Here is a 19,065-nt window from a genome sequence, read left to right as displayed (position 1 = left end):
AGTCAGTTTGACAGGATATGCAGTTCATTTTGAATGACATTTGAATAAATTCTGCAATTGGAATCACCAACCAACCCAGTCAATGTTCACATGCCAAGGTCTTGTATAAATCTTCTCAGATGAATCAGTCTGTTCCTCTTGTGCCATTCCACACGTCGTCACAGCAGAATCATCTTGCAAACATGAAGGGGGTTAACATTAACATTAAAAGGCTAGTGACTGAAATAAAGCTCAATAATGGATTCAATGCAAAGTAACAGTACATTAGTGACCAGAAGTGATGTCCAACCATCTTCGCTCTTTATACAAATATGGATTTAAAGATGTATTAAAACGTTTGTGTGTTTAAAGGCATTAATTTCAAAACTTTTACTGACAGTTTAACACAATACAGCAAGCAAGTTTATTATTCAGACATTAAAGAACATGTTTTAAAGGTAAAATTTCTTTAAATGTGAAAAAATACCTGTATCGTTAATGAGAAGGGAAAAAGTTGTGTACACAGCGTGACAAGAGAATATTACGTTTTTAACAAGAAAAAAATAAAGTAATTTGCTAACCATTTGAAAGGTACTTGTGATGTGTTTCTTCACATAAAATCAAACTCAATGAAAATATCTTTGGTGTGTTTAAAAGTGTTGGGTCCAAAGTAACCTTTGTCGATTCCGAGTCAAGAACAACTCCTTGTTAGGCAAGTCTGAGTCCAAGTTCGAGTCCAAAGGAGGCAGAGTTGGACTTAAGTTCAATACCTTAACATCCAAGACTGAGTCGAGTCAAGAAGGTTTATATGATTTGAAATAGTATTATTTTACAGACTTTTTTTTACAGTGAAAAGGATACTAAAAAAATGCGGCGACAGAATGTCTTTTGCTATTAAATAAAGTCTCCACTTTGTAATTTGGAATAAATTTAAATAAAAAATACAGATTCGTTGTGCTTCAATGTTTAGAGCCTCAGTTTAAGCAGCATACAGTATATGCTAGCCGATCATCTTTTCTAGTAGCACAAATTCAACGTGAAAGAGCATCAGAACTGTGGAAATATGTCAATGCATATACAGTATGTACTGAAGTTCATCTACTGACTCACCTGTCTGGTTTGTTTGTTGAACAAAATGGCATATACTGTATGTGCATGATGATTGGTCAGATTGCCTCTCAATCAAACTCTGGTGAAAGGTAAATTTGTAAACTCAATGAGGTCTTAAATATTTTTTAACCTTTACAAATCATTTCGATGTGCAGTGCAATCATAGGTTTACCTGCATTCTCAAACGGTTGAAAAAAGCGTTATGGATGATGAAAATAACAGTCCTGAACACTTCTTTCTTCTACTATTTCTTCATTTTATCATTCATGAATATTCTGTCAATCTTTTTTGGACATTTTTTGTAATTTAAGAACATCTAGTAGAACATCCAATTGTTTTTTAGCAGTATTTTAAGTTTACTCTGTTTAAATTACAGCATATAATGCATTTAGACAAATCAGGATGTGTTAGGGTATTGATAATAATGTCAAAATAATGTTTTATTAAAGCTAGAGAAATCAATGATCTTTATTATAATCATTTTTTGTATGTTACTGCCTGCATGATGTTTCAGTGGTTTTGTGAGAATCACCCATATTCAAATAACCAGAAACATTTGATAATATGCTTTTTGACGATTACTACTTATCATATTAAACATTATACAAAGATTTAAATTAATCATTATTTAATGTAACTTAAAATGCTTACAAATGTCTTTAATGATTTATTAATGAAAGTCTTACTTACTTATCATTTGGTTGAACACAAATCCTAGCTGGTCATAGTTTTCCAGAACAAAAATATGCTGCTCATCTTTCTTGAAAGAGGCAATAGTTTTCAGCTCATTCTTATTTACATTTTGTCCCACAGCAAACACATAAACATCTGTGGTGGAAAAGGCATATGTACACAACTGTCAACTCAAGACAAAAATTAGCTTCATTCATATTGCAGGTATTTCTGACTTTGATAATTCTGACTTTTTTACAACACTTTTTACAATTTGCATCGTATCACAGAAGCTGTACAGGGGAAAAAAAATCTATGAGAAACAAACATAGAATAAATAAGATATAGCCCTTAAAAGTTATATGAAACTCACTGCAATGTGTAATGAAAACATACGTTATAGACTACAAAAGATGGAATAGAGTGTTTGCAATAACATCATGGATTGAGCTTTATGATTGTAGTTAGGTGTCTATAAGATTAAGTCAGACTATTATATTTAAACAGCTATTAGTGAAGTATAAGTATGTTTAGATGTGAAAATGCTCATGACACGTACCCAGGAGCTTCTCGTCAGTGTGGTCTTGATTGTATCTGTAGCCAAACAAACTCCGGATCTTGTCTAAAGTGATTTTTGGTTTGGGTCCCATATTAGAGTGGCCTAGAGACAGCAACAAAAGCATAATAAGTATACCATTAGATGCTACCATTAGGCGGCAAGTACAGACAATCGTGACAATAAGTTTTCATTTAGAAAAGCGTGTTAGATATCACCTTAGTTACTGCTTTCCTATATTGTTCAGTCTTACCATCAGTCGCAATGATTATGATGTTTTGAGTCTGATTGAAGTGACTTTTACTGGTCTCTCTAAAGAAGACAAGATGGGTGTACACCCCATTCAAGGCTTTCGAAAGATTGGTGCCTTTCTTTGTCCCATGGCCTGCAATAAAATTTATAGTTTAACAAAATGTCAAATGTGAAACTGATGTAAGAAAGGTACAACAATTTAGGAATTAAAACCATGATAAAAAAAACTTTGCAATGAACATACTTTGATAACTAAACTCATGTAATTTCTTCATGATATAATCCAGATTGCCACTGTTGATGTCCGTGATGGAAACAATGTTTTTGGGCTCACTCGCATATGAGATGATGTCAAACTTCATATTTACTTCATAACTATCAAGCTGAAAAATGGACAAACAAGGTTTAGACTATTTGATAAAAATATTTTGAACGTTTAAGCAAATTATTATGAATTTGTTAGCACTATATCTTGAAGCTAGACAGCAAATTTTGTGCAAATTGAACAACCGCTTTGGAAGGAATTTGAAAAAGTATGTCTTCTAAAAGGATTAAGAGGAAAACAAATTTTGCTTCTATGACTTACGGTTTAAAACTATTGACCAAAAATTAGTTTGAAGCTTTGGACTGGTGGTGTCCTCTACCTGTGTGCCACATGTAATAACTTTCCTATGTGCGGTTCTATGGGCTGCCATAGACGCAATGGCAGAAGAAAGAGAAAACTAATAGTTTCAACAGGGGTTTATGTCAATTGGGGCCTTGACCCCTAATAATAAGAACACTAACGGATCCAATAGGGTTCTTGATCAACAACAATGCTATCAGCCAAAGTCTTCATTATTTTTGTTTTAATTATATGTTCTTTTTAGTCAATGAACCACTAAAAATACTAATATAACAGGTGCGATACCACCACCTAACTATGTTGAAGTGTCAATTTATCTTAACTTTTGGGTTTTGTTAGTGCATTTACACAAACCTTCTCGACAAGTTTAATAGTGGCCTTTTTAACTTTCTCAAAACCTTCTTGTGAAATGCTTCCGGAAGTATCCAACAGAATGAAGATGTTCTGACTAGCGTCTGCAACTCTAAGACTCCGGCCAAAGGATGGGCCTAGTCATTTACAATGAACAAAACAAAAGCAAGTACTGTAGTAAAAGTTAGAAACTGGTGACTAATTGTAATTAGAGGTTTTTAAGATGTTTTCCCCCACCTTTCTTTTTAAACTCTGGTAAGGAAACATCCATAAATGCAGACATAGATCCTTCCAGGGCTTGAGCTACGAAGGCTGGTGGATCAAATGAATACTGGGCTGAAGGATGAAATGAAAAATGTTGTATCAGTACCAAACCATATTGCAAACAACCCTGTTTCTTTGACTAACCATAGCATCGTGGTTCTACACCACTCCATTCCCTTGAGTCCAAACATTTTCTCTCAGAGGAACCAAGCATATCCAGGCCTAACTGGCACTGGTACCGCACCCCGTCTCCGATACGAAACCGTTCACCAGAGCGCAGCGAACCAGGCGGGGAGCCTGGATTTTTGCAGTCATTAGCTAAAACAAGACAGAATAAATGTTTTCATAACACGTGAGCCACATTACACATGAGTAGCTGAGTTAGGGATTGTGATATTGATCAAAAAGGGCCATTTATAATAACTGTACAATATTTCCAAAAACAACATTTATTGTTGCTTTTGTATAAAAAACAGGGTTCTTGTTTCTAATTCTAAAGTCTTTTGATTATAAACTCACAGAAGTCTCCTGTGATAGTTCGGTATTGGCAGAATTGATTGAGGATTAGTAATGTTGTTTTATGAAGAAAATGGTTCTTTTAACAAGATCTTTTCTCACTGAGCAAGTTGACTCAAAACAAATTACAACAGAGGGATTACGTGAATTTTATTAAAGCACGAAAACAACCATTTAAGCGTTAAATTTAAAACTAACTTAAGCATAGTTTTGACATTAGGTTCCAGACAGGTCTTTTAATACTTACAATGGTCATCACATACTGGTGTAGTACCAGTCCACATACCCCACCGGGTGCAGTTTCGCTGAGAAGATCCAAGGAGAGCAAATCCATTATCACATGCAAATGTTTGCAGCTCTCCAACCTTGAACCACTGTTTCCTGGGCCAAATTTGTCCATTGTCAAGCTGAAGGTGGGCAGGACACAGGATCTCTGAGAGGAGGACAGAAAGATGGGTGTTCCACATTTGAATGAAATACTCTTCATGCCATGCATCTGATGCTGGTGCTTTCCACCATCAAACTGAACAGTTCTTGTCCTTTTCTTGGAAACGCAACGGAAGCTGTTCCTTGCAGTGCTCAGAACCTTTCAGCTTAATGATGGAAAAGCTAGTAAATTATATCACAATGTACCTTTGCATATAGCATTGAATACTCTCTTTCCATTCGGGAGTCTCATGGCTGACCATTGCCCATCTCTGTCACAGACTCTTTGTGCTGTGGGGAAAGGGTATTCTCTTGCCTTGCAGTGATAGGTTAAAACACTTCCTTCCAGTCCTTCATTGGAGTAGGATACGTTGCCTCCTTTTAAAGACTCTTCCAAAGAGCAGTTCCTCTGTGTTTCCTCATAATCTCCATAATCATTTATCTCTATAATACACAAATACCTTTGATTCATGTCATCCCTGTTTAAGGCCAGGGAAATACATTCTTCATAGCTTATAATACTGTTGAATCTATTAATCGCGATTAATCGATTCCAAAATAAATGTTAATATAAGATCTGTCACTAGGGATGTCACGGTATTGTAAATTTCTTTACCAGAAAATGTTGATATGCTCATCTACCTAAAGAAAACCTGTCTCATAAGTGAGTGAATGAGATCTGAGGTGAGTGTGTGAGTGAGTGAAGCAGTGAAAGAGGTGAGTGTGTGAGTGAATCGATGAGTGAGTTGACATACTCATTCAGCTCTAGGTCCAGCTTCAATAAGTATGCTGCCATTGTCTATTTTTTGCAACAGCTTGTGATTGCAAGTGTAACCGGAACACCTGCACTAGGCGTGCCTCGAACCGGGTCGGTTCGACATGGGAGTCGGGCGCTCTAGCGAGGAGGCTAAAGACCACAGTCCCTAGCGTCTGTAGCTAGAGAGTCCTTGAGGTCGGGAAGTGAGGTTTACACACTGCACAGCTCTACACTAGCTTGCCTCCGTTACACAAGCAGAAGAAAAGAGGATGGGCCTTAAAATAGGACAACTGAATTGACAATTGAATTGACTCATAATCCTCAAAACCTGACTGGTTGTGAGTTGTTAAAAGTTGACAAACTAAACTCAAACTTTATGTTATTACATGGTTTAATATTTTTTTCCTTGTTTTGAAAATTAAAAACTCTACAAGTTCCGGAAGTTCAACTCTGGAAGTTCCTGTTTCAAACTGACTTTACTTTTGAACTTTAAAATGACCTAATCTGCGAGGTAGGTAGGTAGTTTCATAGAGAATTTGAGAAAAAATAATAATGTGATCTTTATCAAGGTCCAGCTGGTGCAATTGTTTTATAAAATGGAGTTGGGACCCATCTTACTCTTTTTTTTTTGATGGCTCATAGTAAATGTTCTGTAAAGAATATATGGACAAACAATATATCAAATGAAAGAACAGAGTCGCTGCTTTCAAACAAAAGAAACTGTATTCTTTTATCTTCATTTGTTCTCTTTTATCACTAGGTAGATGTGGGTAGGTTTTTTTTAAAAGTCGAGATAACTCGTGCCCTGCGATGGGTTGGCACTCCATCCAGGGTGTATCCTGCCTTGATGCCCGATGACTCCTGAGATAGGCGCAGGCTCCCCGTGACCCGAGGTAGTTCGGATAAGCGGTAGAAAATGGATGGATGGATGGATGGAGATAACTCGTCAATGGCGGGGAAAGAGTTAATAAACACTTATGGCACATTTTTCCAATTCTTCATTTGTTTGCTTTATAGTCAATAAATACTGTACCGTGGGCTTCATATCCAGGTATTATTGTATTGTGAAATGTTACGGTTACATCCCTAGTTAACCATGTATAAGGCAATGTTCAGAACAACCCAATTAATGCAGCATCCGTTTTTCTTTCCCTCTTTGGCTAGCATTACATTTTATGATCGTACTCTGATTTATGCAAAGGCTTCAAAAATATTTAAGCGCCTTTTAAAATGGTTGACGTCTCCAGTATTGTAGTGAGAGCTTCCGCTGTGGGTGAATCTCTGTCAGAATCTCTGTCAGACTGCGCACCATTATCAGGTTTTCTGCCATGTTTGAATGAACAAAAACACATGTGAATGGCTATAACTAATATTAGAATAAAGATATTTTTATAGATACATCAGTAGTAGTATTGATATAAGTGATGCAGGTTTTAATTCATAAAATGGGGGCATTAAAGAAATATAAAAATAATTAGATTTAAAAAGTATATTTAGAAAAAAAATGTAATGTGCGATTAATCATGACTCATATTTAATCAACTGACAGCAGTAGTTTATATGCTGTAATATGTGTGTGTGGCATGTATATTTATATGTTTATTCAAATTCAAACATAAACATTTATATTTAAGAAATATGAGTAATATACATTTATACGTAAAAGATATTTGGTACATAAACATGTATGTGTGGGCATTTATATATACACATATAAATATACACAACACAGATATAATTTATAAACATACATTTTGGAATAGATTAATCATGATTAATCGATTTGACAGCAGTTATTGCTATACAGTATTAAATACAAAGTTAGAAACCATGTAATTAGTCACTACATACTGAGACTTATATTTGCACATCCTTTTTTCCAACTATTTCTTTACATTTCTTTGCTTCTTAATTCATTTGTATGTATGTAAGTATAAGACGCTAGAAAAACAGCTTGTGTCAAAAAAAGAGAAGCAGATTGTTTTTGGCAACTTCAAATAAGAATAAGTTACATAGGGTCGGGTATTTTTAACTTCAGGTTCCTGCTTGTTTCCAATGTTGGGGAAGCAACTTTGAAATTGTAGTTAGTTAAGAAACAAGCTACTCATTAATAAGAGTAGTTAAGTTATATCTTAGCTATACATCTGAAAAGTAGTCAGCTACACTACAAGTTACTGTAAAAAGTAGCTTGCTTCTTTTAAACTTTTTTTTTACAATCTCACATAAAAAAATACAGGAGTGTTTAATATTTATTATAGCAAACTGTATAGTAGGCTAGATTTCCGAGATACAGTAGCGTTTGTTTACTTTATTAAAAAATAAAGTAAGCTTCAGACTGTAAAAAGCGTATGAATTTACTATAGCTAGATACTAAAGAATATTGTAGTATGTGTAACAAGAGTGTGATTTTTACCATAACATTCGACAGCTGTAAGATACTACAATTTACTATAGTAAATACTAAAGTAGTATATTTTTATGTGATGTGATATTGTGTGTTATTGACTAATGTTTTAAACAAATAGAGAAGTTTAAAACAATATAATACAATATTACTTTCATTGTATTGTTTATTTATTATTTTCATTACATAAGATTCATATTTAATATTAAATAGGATGGGTGTTTCAAACTTTTAATATTTACCCATCATGTACGTCTTTTACGATCTCTTCTCAGTGAAGCGTAATGCTGCAATACATTCAGTAGGCGGCGACAATGAACCACTTCAGTTTGTGATACAGTCAGAAGAAGAAGACGTAAAACAGCCTGCTCTGAAGGCTGAACGGAATGTTGCTTTTGGTCGCGTTACACCGCTACTTTCTTAAAAAACGAATTAACTACTGGAAATGCTACACTGTTTTAAAAGTAGTTGAGCTACCGCCAAGCTAATGAAAAATGTTGTTAAATTCGTAGCGTTGCAACTTTTAATTAGCAACCCCTGCTTGTTGCTTGTTTCACACAGTCAGATTCTGTGTGGAAACTTAATTGGCTGTTTTAATGTAAATATACTGTACTGTACATAGTTGATACAAACAATATTTTCTGTTTAAAAGATATATTATCCCTTTATAATTTAAGAAACTATATACTAACACATAATATTAACATATATTTAGCAAATTAACACTTTAGGATTTACCTTCACATTTTATCCTGGAGATCTTAGGCGCCCATTCTCCATCAGAGTTGCAGATTTTTTGGCCGACTGGATATGGTTCAAACCCCTTACTGCAATGAAAGATGACCAGACTCCCCTCAACGCCATTGTTGGAATACTCTACTCTTCCACCAGCGATGTCTTCTGAGGTGGGACAGTTCTTGGGGACACTCCCTTCATAGTCATAATCATTTTCAGATTGCACTGAAACAAATAAAATATATTTTAAAGAAATAGCGAATATGGCAAACATGTGGAATTTAAGAAATTCCTTTATTATGTCCTACTTTTAGGTACATCAATACGGGAACCATTTCTACCACCTTCAAGCGGGCTCTTGGTAACCCTAAAAGACCAGCACTCAACCCCTCAGCAGTCAACAATTACAGAAGTGTCTCACTCCTACATTTCCACTCTCTAAATAGTTATTTTTAAACAACTATATCTGGAGAGATGAACCTACTAAACTGATAACAACCTGCATTCAACAAAGGTTATTACACTGAGACTGCCCTCCCGACTTTTTTTGCACCTGTCTGTTTCAGGGAAACTCTATAAAACAGGGGTGCTCAACTGTGGACCTTGACTTCACTTTCCTGCTGAGTTTAGCTCCAACCCTGATCAAACACTAATCAAATAGAAAAAGCTCATCAAGGTTCATAGAAATACAAAGTTTCAGGTATAGGTTTGCATCCAGGTTGAAGTTAGACTCTGCAGGAAACTGGATCTCAAAATCCAGATTATAATCCATGTCATGATCAATTGCACCCCCCAAAAAATCACTGGTCCCCATTGGCCATCCCAACCAGAATGAGAATTTTTTATCATTATTTTTACTTTTATATTAGAATAATAATATTTATTAATTAAAATGTACATTGTCAAAGTACTATGTAAAACTTGTATAATGTGTTATGTATAATACGATCTCAACCCCTCCCCTCTCATTTAACCTGTGAAACCGCAACTACGCGCACGGCAGCCACAGTACCACGCATGTGACATCATGTTCAGTCCTGTTCAGTCAGCACGCATGAAGGGAGTAGAGAGTTGGAGGTGAAACTCGTAAGTATCTAGTAAGTAAAACTTAGTTTATCATAGGTTATATAAACGTATTGTATCAAGGTTAGATAATCACCTTTAATGCTGGACTGTAAATAAAAAAAGCTCAGATGTTCCGTTCACTCTTTCCCCGCCAGCCTTTAAAAAAAACGTTGCCAGCCTACGCCTTCTTTTTAAACATTCTCACCTAACTTTAATGGCTCACAGTAAATTGTCTGTAAAGACTATATGGACAAACAATATCTCATATAAAAGAACAGCTTTTAAACAAAAGAAACTGTATTTTTCTATCTTCATTTGTTCTTTTTTATCACTCCTTAGATGTGGGTAGGTTTCTTCATAAATGCATCACTTTGATTAAACAGCTGAGATAATTAACGTTTATTGTCAAAGATTCCACACAGATTCCACTCAGAACAATCATTAAAAACAGATAGGGATTCTGAACTTTTTCCCAAAGGTGTGTAACAGCGCCACCTGCTGTACAACAGTACAAACACTGATTGTCTTAATAAGTCTTTGGAGGGCGGTGGAAAAGTTAATGTTTGGGGAAAGTTAACTGAGGTTAGGCTTTCCCTAGTGGCCAACTGGCAAAGGTATTTTGGATTTAAATTTAGCTTTTTATGATGCTCACACGTTGATCGATCACTACACATGTTTGGTAGATAAATATTGCTCATCTAATTTTTTAATTATTGCATTTGCAGTCTTTGACAACATTTAATCCATTGGCTTTGGTCCGGTTCAGTATTTCACATGAGAGAGGAGGAATGTTAGAGATGAAACTCACAAACTAGTAAGTAATACATGCTTTATTGTATGATAAAACTTATTGTATCAAACTCTAATACGGCTTGGCTAATTGGGATTAGGCTAGTAACTAAGGCATAGGATTTGAATTTCATCATGTTGATCGATCACTTTAACGTACATGTTTGGTTAATATATTACTCCTACAGCTGATCTTTAAACTATTGGATTTGCAGTTTTTGGCATCTATTACTATCTAACTTTTTTCTATAGTCAAATATATGTTGAACAGTTAGAGAACTAGCATGTATCTAGTGGTGTAGTCTAGTTTTTTGCAGTGAGTATACTCTGATTGCCTACTCATCCGTCCCAGATCAACAACCTATGAGCATCACCACACTTACGAAGGCCTAGTATATACCTTTATACACTATGTCATCAAGGGCATTCTGAAAGATTTATATCATCTAAATCAAAGGCCACCTGTGGTTCGTTGCTCCATCCATGGCTGCCTGATGGGTTCGATTCCCTACGATTCCTTACAAGATTTCAATCGTTAGGATTGTCCGGCTGGAAGGCCGGCTGGACAGGGCTTGACGGCGACAGGAAGGCTAGCTGGATCGCCGGCTGGGTCACCGGCTGGACCACCGGACTCGGGACCACCGGACTGGACACTGGATATCTGGCTGGATGTCGGCTGGAATGCCGGACTGGACACCGGCTGCTGCACCGGACTGGACACTCGGCTGAATCACCGGCTGGACCAGACCCCGCGCCCCTCTCTGTTGTCTCTTCTTCTTAAGCCGGCCCACCCGACTGTTGGTCGGCTGAAAGGAGACGAAGGGTGCGGCTGGTTTCGGCTGGGAACCCTCCAAGGATGACCCCAGGATTCTCTCCTACCTCTCCTGCCACAAAGGCTGGTTGGTGGCGGAGACACTGCAGGTAGTGAGTTGGATGCTGCTGAGTCCCCCAAGGAGAGGGTGCCCACAACACGGAGCTCGATTCACACTGCAGCCGCTCCACCAGGTGTGGGAACGGCTGGTAGACTAGCTCCTCCCGCTCTGCAAATGATGCATGGTTGTCCATCATGGCCAACAGGTAGGCACATAACAACACCTCGGGAAGAGCAGCTCTCCTGGCCTCAACCTCCCTAGCATAATCCCGGAGAGGACAACGGCACTGGGCCGGGAGCGGGTCCCCTCCAGCAAGCGATTGGGAGGTGATTGCCTTCCACCACTCCGGGGTAGCGGTGCAAGGCCACGTGGGGTTCGTTGCTCCATCCATGGCTGCCTGCTGGGTTCCAAATTGGCCAGTTTATTCAGTCAGGATTGCCAGAAGAACCCAGATGCAGGCGACGGCATAGAAGGGGTTCAACAAGATTTATTAAATAAAGAGGAAACAAAACAAAACACCACGATGGGGTGTAAAAGACAGGACTAGATGATAATATATGAACACAAGAAACAAGGACTTCCCACGTGGGGGTAAAAAACGAAACTAAAACAAACAGACACAACTTCTCAAAAACAGGCAATGTAAACAGGGTATCCACAGAGTCAGGTTTAAACAAGCAATACAGGACACGACTTGTCAACAATACAAAACGAACTAGCACAAGACAGCAGAAACAAGGGCATTAAATAGGGAGATGAACTAAGGATAATTAACAATTGGCAGGTGTGGGTAATGAAACACTGAAGGGAAGCTATGAGGGGCGGGGCCATAGACGCGACACGAGAAAGCACATGGCATGTCAATATATAAACAATGTCATGTCTTTTTCACATTTAAAACTTGTGTCTATCATGATTCTGCCACCAGACAGAAAAAAACATGACTAGGAAGGCAATCATGACATCAATAGCCAATGAGAGCTGGGGGGACTTGCTGGTTTTGTTAATCAATGTCTAAACTAGTCAGTTAAGAGTTAAATTTCGCCTTAGATAGTATATGTATACAATCCCAAAAACACAAGTTTATCAGCTGGCAATTGCACTTATAGATTGCTGGCAGTATCTCTAGATTGACTTTTACAAGACCGGCCAGGAGTTCTCATCTCTTACTATCTAAAACTATTATACAGCCTATATTGTAGTATAATTTATCTCTCCATGTCTCCCTCATTTATTGATTCACATCACCACCCAAAATTAACTTTTATTAAGTTGGCTACAGTTACATTGGCTTACTGTTACATTGGCTTAAATTGGCTTACAGTTATGTTAATGATAACAAATATCCTCGTTTTTTCTGTACACAAGGGGGACCCCGTGTACAGTGCGCATGAGCCTTGTCGGGCTCATCTTCTGTAACACCTGCTGCAGCTGCATCGTCACTCGAAGCCCCAGTATCTTCAGAGGCAGATTTGCGAAAAAAACAGAAATAGTGTCGTTTAAATGCTTGCCTTTCATGATCTCCTTTTGTTTCACATCTCCTGGTGGCACCAATGGTCCAAAAGTCAGTGTGTCACACTTTTCTGACACAAAACGATGTTGTTACGTATTATCACGCTTATTTAAGAGGGTATACAGAAATTCTTGATCTTTTCTATTTATTAGGAAAATAAATTAGAAATTAAATCGTAAGACAAGTAATAACTTTACATGATCCCAGTAGTATTAATGGCGATGCCAAAACTCTTATCCATTAGATTAAGGCATACTACATTTTTTAAATGTTCCGCCCTAAGATTTGTACTGGCCCCTTTGTGCCACCCCATAAAAAAATCCTGGGGGCGCCTCTGGTCACGATGTGTCTTCTAGACATCTCAGTCTGGATGAAGAAACATCACCTTCAACTCAACCTTTTTACACAATCAATAAAATGGCACCTTCCCCCGATATGAAGTGCAGAAGTCATTTGCCTTAATAATGACATTTAGTTTGCAGTTTAAAGGGGAGTCTTTTTTCTACTTTTACACAAATGTAATATAAATTATAGGGGTCCACAGAATGTGTCTGTGAAGTTTTAGCTCAATATAAACCACAGATCTTTTATCATACCATGCTCTAATTGCCCAGATTGCATGTAAGGAGAAATGCGCTGTGATGGTGTGTGTGTCTTTAATTGTAAATTAACTGCAAGTCTCCGCCCCCTTTTCAGCAGAAAAAGCAGCCAGGGCTATGAGCATGTGCTTCACAAAGAAGGGTCACATAAAGTGAATGAGAAACGATGTCTCCTCTTTGAACCATAGACACTACTTTCTACAAGTGAAAGTAGCCTACCCAAGATAGAAGGGTCACAAAGCTAGTAAGGATCTACTGTGTCTCGTCTTTGAACACCAAACACATTGTTTTCTATAAGCACACCTGTTTCCCCTTGGGGCCATTTCGTTAAGGTGCTCCGGTCCCTGTTTGTCTGGTCACGACCGTTTTCGGGAGTGAGACCCGCGATCACGTCACGGCGTTTCACGGGTGAAATTACAAAACAGAATGGTGGCAGGAACCCATGTAACCATGACAAACCCATCATGTGTTTACAAACCATACACACTGTGACAAGGGGGGCGTGGTTTAGTGACGGTTTTAGAAATGGTAAGCAAGTAGGTCGATTGCAGATTAAGATCACCTGCGTCTCATTACAGTGATTGGCGAGGAGACAGCTTAAAGGCTCACAGATTCGGAGGAGAGTAGAGAGAGACGGACTGGGAGAACTGACGACTGAAAGCAGTAGATCGTATCCGGCTACCGAAACTGGAATTCTTACGGACCGTGATCAGGAAAAGTAGAGAAGAAGTTTTTGTTTAATTTGTAGACCAGAGCGCATTGGCGCCGTGTGTCACGCACAAGATCGAAATAAAGTGATTCTTGTCTCCCAGTCCACGCTGACCCCGCGTCCTTCCTTCTACATTCTTACGAACTTATTACACACACATTTTTCTATAAGTCTAGGAACTCAAGACAAACGCATCATTAAGTGAAAGTTGCGCTACACAAAACAAACCCATTCCGTTTACAAGCTTGGATCTCCCTTAGGACTCCCTTAGGACTCCTTGTACACACCTCGACTGACCCCTCGCCTGCCTGACGTCACCTCGTCCAGTAGACTCTCTGAGCCCGGCTCAGGTATTATTATTTTGTGTTCTTGACCTTGCCTTATTTTCTTGCTGAGTTACTAAATCAGTTTGTTAAATCGTATCTGCTATTGAGTCCGATTCTTATGAGCATGACAATAAGTCCAATATTACTATTGATTTGGATTTAATTTATTGTCATCACACATTCAAGTACAGTGTAACGAAATGGATTTAAGAAGAAAAATACAGCATAACATGAGGGAAGTGGTGAGAAAAACAGATACACATAATACACCATAGACAAGACTTGCAACAGGGTAAAATAATCCAGTTTCGACAAGCAGTCATCCGGTCCAGTGCCATTACGGCGCCGCTCACAGACCCGCTTGTCAGGCTGGCGGTTCAAAGCTTATACGAAGATGTTGGGTGTAGCCCAACCCGCAGTGCTATAGATATCTGCCAGAGAGGCACCTTGAGCCAGTGCCCACGAGGACGCTAAACCCCGTTTGGAGTGAGCTTTCACTGCTAGTCGTCATTACTAGCGTCCCCAATGCAGTGGGCCAATCACTGCAAAGGGTCCCGAAAGGGAGTGGTGGGAGCTTTGGGCACGTAGACAGGCAGGGGTCTGAGGATAAAATAAGAATCACCGGGCACGTATTCTAGACAATCAGGGGACATGGAGAATGCTGGTAGGTCCCCTACCCACTTGATTGAGGCGAGCGCCATCAGGAGAATGATCTTCATCGTGATATGAGGAAGAGTGCCGTCTCTGATGGGCTCGAAGGGGTGCGTCTTGCCAGGACCACATGAAGGTACATAGAGGGTACGGAGCACGGAAGAGGCGGTTTCCACCTTCTTGCGCCCCTTAGGAACCTGATGACCAGGTCAAGCTGTCGTAGAGACTTTCGAGCAACTGGGTCGTGATGAGCGTAAATGGCAGCTACATACACTTTCAGTGTGGAAGGGGAGAGGTTACTCTAAAGTCCATACCATACATTTGCTGCCGGTGTGCCACGCTCTCCAGGGAACTCGACTCGGTAGCCAGTGTTGGAGCGGTCTTATGTGTATCAAACCGAGGGGTATCACCCCCCCCTAGGATGCCATGTGTCCCAGGAGCCTCTTAAATTGTTTCAGGAGGATCGCTGACAGCTTGAAATGTTCCAGGCAGTTTAACACTGACTGAGCACTTTCTGTGTTCCGCGAACCGTAGGAACTTGTGATGACGAGGAAGAATTGAAACATGAAAGTAAGCGTCCTTCAGGTTGATTACCATGACCCAATCTTGACATCTGATAGACGCCAGGATGCACTTCTGCGTGAGCATCCTGAACGGCAGCTTGAGTAGGTGCCTGTTCAGGGTACACAGATCTAGCGACCCCCCCTTTTGAACATCTCTGCTGGAGGGACGAGGACGATCGCTGCCTTTGCCAGAGGTCTGGCGAGTTGGATCGCATAGCCGAGATGTATCGTATCCCGTAGCCACCGTGACAGTTGGGAAGGGCTTTTCAGGCTCCCAGGGACAAATTTACATGTATTAAAAGAAATGCTTGAAAACTAATTCACCTTCAACCACAGAACACAAAGCAACTTGGCTACACCATTTTAGCTCAAACAAAGTGAGGTCATCCAAAGCTTTTTAGAAGTTGAAATCAATCGATACTACGGATTTCAGAAAGGCTGAAAACAACACAATGACGTCTTGTCCAGGTTTTTGCTCAATATTATTTTTCTACTAGTGTACACAGCTAGATTTGGCTGATCAACAATAAAATTAAGTAATTGACATTCAGAACACCTTGGTGTATCCACCTTGTTTTCTAAAACCTTCTTATTAAAAGCAAGCAAACTTTATGTAGTGATTTTACAGTACCTAAATTAAAATCACAGAATAAAGACTTCACAGTTTTAAAAAACAAACCAACACATTCATCAAACATTGGAGTCAACAATAAGTTCGGAAAATGGTATTCGCTGTGAGGAAGACCAATAAAATGATCTTTGTTATTGTGTATTTTTCCCATGTACATTTTCTTTCCCTTTTGTGGATGAAGTTTGTCTATTTTGGCCCGTTTTCCATTAATTTTGTATTTTTGGGCTACTGTCTACTCGCGTTTAAAGTGGGTATTTGAATAAATATTCATTCATAGAAAAAAATTTCAGACTTACTTTTGCCTCGGTTTAATTTGGCCTTGTATTTTTGTACCCATGGGGAAACCGTGACGTGATGTGCAAATACCTAAAGTTCTAGCTCCTCCGGTTTCCATTTTTAATGGCAAATACAGAGTACTGCTAACTGCTGGTATGAGAGAATTACGTTATGTCGGACAAAGGATAATCTTAGTTGCCTTTGATCTTGCATTTCTAAAAAATCTCCAATTACTTGTTTATTGGACCTGTTACAGACAACATTCTGCTGTGTATCTATCCTAGTCACTTGCATTTTCTATCTTTTGCACTTTACTTTCAAACATTCTTTTTGCTATTTTATTGCAATTGTGTCTTCCTTGTGTTGATAATACAATAAATGGCTCTAAAAGTTAACTGAATCTCACACATTTTTTTATATAAACTTCCTTAAATTTACATACTTTATCTAAATGTATGATCTATTTAGATCATTTCATGTTGTTAAGGTGAAATTCCTTAGCTGGTGCCCTCAGGTAAAAGGAGGCAGGGGTCATTTGACACACACACACACTTGAGATGCATAGGCTACTACACAATAAGTACCCCATGTAAAGATCACCACAGATGTGAAAAATTCAAAACTGATAATAAAAATTTAATTAAAATTAAAGTTCCAAAGTCTGGCATAACAGAGACAATGCGTTGCCTTATATGTTCAACAGCACAAACTTTTTTCCGAAAGTGACAAAAGAGGCCACTAAAATGGCATCTGTGCCTGAAGAGGCAGAACAACATTAATAAGATGAACAAAATACTTAAAAATGAACAGTATCAGATAAATTGTAATTTTCTATCTAATTTAAAAAAAATTGTCAATAAAATAAAGCTAAATAAATAAATACATTTGAATGAATGCTGTGTGGTGTAAAAAAATGTTGTCAAAGTGATGTCTCGTAGCACTTACCTTGACTTATGAAGAAACAAAAAGATAAAAGTATAACACAAAAAGTGGTATTTTGCATAGCTAAAATCATTTGTGCTGTTCAAGCTTACTTTTCAGATATGAAGTGAACTAGCAACATGAACCTTGTAACTTGTTTATTTGAAGAACGATTAAATATTAACATTTTAAAAGAGTTTAAGGCTAATTGTGTAATAGCTAACAATAATCAATTTCAAAGTCTTAAAGGTTAAGTGTGTAATTTCTGTGGCACTAAACAGAATCTGTCTTTCTGTCTATCTATCTGTCTGTCTGTCTATCTGTCTAGTCAAGTCATTCTTCCACAACTTACAAACACATATTGTGACACAAAAAAACACTTATGTTGCTTTTATAAAAATGCCTTACAAGAATGTATTACTGGTCTGCATCTTGAGACAAAACAATGGTACTGTGGCCGCATTCATAGTCTCACTAGCGCAGCCTCAATTTTACCTCCTCTCCCTGCGGCGCTTTCGACACCTTCTCACAGGGATCGTTATCAAGCTGTCACGGAGAGCACGGGTGCCTAGAGAGCAAAGGAACTTGGCTGTAATTGCTTGCTTTGTGATCCTATTATCTGAATATTGTGACTGTAGATGTTCTTTGCTCGACATGAAAACGTCAGGACAGATAACAATATAAACACAAAATACCTAAAGAGAACCGAAAGAGAGAACACTGAACTGCAGCATCTATGCGCACCGCCATCTTGGACATGTTGGCTGATGATGCAAATGGGAGCAGGCCCAGGCTGTACAGCAATTGATTGATGTGGTGGATGCAATTACGCTAAGGTAGGCTGCTCGGATGCACCTGAGGTTGGGCAGGCAGCACTTCAACTAGTTGAAACTGGGGTCAAGAACCTGACCTTGATAGTTCAGCAAATTGTCAATAAGGCTGTGACCATGGCACAGACAATTCATGTCACATATTAGGCAGCAGTTTATTGTGAATACTTGGCTGCAGTTGGATAAGAGTCTCATTATAAAGTGTCTCTTCAAAGTGCAGGGATGATGACCCAGTCACACAGGGTTCTAATTCAGGGTTTTTGAGTTCAATGTGAGAAAGCCTCCGCCCAAAAAAGGGAGATCTGGGTAGAGGGGATAGGCAAGACAAGGCAAGATTATTTATATAGCACATTATATACACAAGGGCAATTCAAAGTGCTTTACATAAAATGATCGACAGATAGAAATAAGACGTATCTTTAAAATGCAAATGATTTAAGATCACAAATACTTTAGATTTTAAGAAACAATAAAACAGCAATAAAATTGATTAAAAGTGTGAGTGTATATATAAAAAGAATAAGAGCAAAATAAAAATAAATTAGAAATAGTGCAGTTGATGTAAACCAGCAAAGTGCTCAGGTTGTGGATGCCTAGCTAAACAAGTGTGTTTTTAATCTGGATTTAAAAGTAGCTACTGTTGGTGAACGTCTGATGTTATCTGAAGCAGATT

The 19,065-nt window shown here is 38.3% G+C and overlaps 1 protein-coding gene across 1 annotated transcript in view; it reads right to left on the bottom strand.

Moving 5' to 3' along the window:
- Positions 1-17,722, bottom strand: part of si:ch1073-280e3.1 (complement C2) — a 40,508-nt gene extending 22,786 nt beyond the window's left edge. Inside the window, exons 1-12 of the mRNA XM_056757470.1 lie at positions 17,587-17,722; positions 8,651-8,872; positions 4,959-5,195; positions 4,573-4,758; positions 3,954-4,127; positions 3,783-3,881; positions 3,549-3,682; positions 2,814-2,952; positions 2,571-2,702; positions 2,321-2,422; positions 1,780-1,917; positions 76-173 (exon numbers count right to left, since the gene is read on the bottom strand). Of these exons, the coding sequence (XP_056613448.1) occupies positions 76-173; positions 1,780-1,917; positions 2,321-2,422; positions 2,571-2,702; positions 2,814-2,952; positions 3,549-3,682; positions 3,783-3,881; positions 3,954-4,127; positions 4,573-4,758; positions 4,959-5,195; positions 8,651-8,872; positions 17,587-17,656 (1,731 nt within the window). The 5' untranslated portion in view covers positions 17,657-17,722. The remainder of the gene's footprint in view (positions 1-75; positions 174-1,779; positions 1,918-2,320; positions 2,423-2,570; positions 2,703-2,813; positions 2,953-3,548; positions 3,683-3,782; positions 3,882-3,953; positions 4,128-4,572; positions 4,759-4,958; positions 5,196-8,650; positions 8,873-17,586) is intronic.
- Positions 17,723-19,065: the final 1,343 nt, after the last annotated feature.

This window comes from Triplophysa dalaica, chromosome 9, assembly GCF_015846415.1.
Source record: "Triplophysa dalaica isolate WHDGS20190420 chromosome 9, ASM1584641v1, whole genome shotgun sequence".
Classification (NCBI taxonomy): domain Eukaryota; kingdom Metazoa; phylum Chordata; class Actinopteri; order Cypriniformes; family Nemacheilidae; genus Triplophysa; species Triplophysa dalaica.
This window is presented reverse-complemented; position numbering and strand designations above follow the sequence as displayed.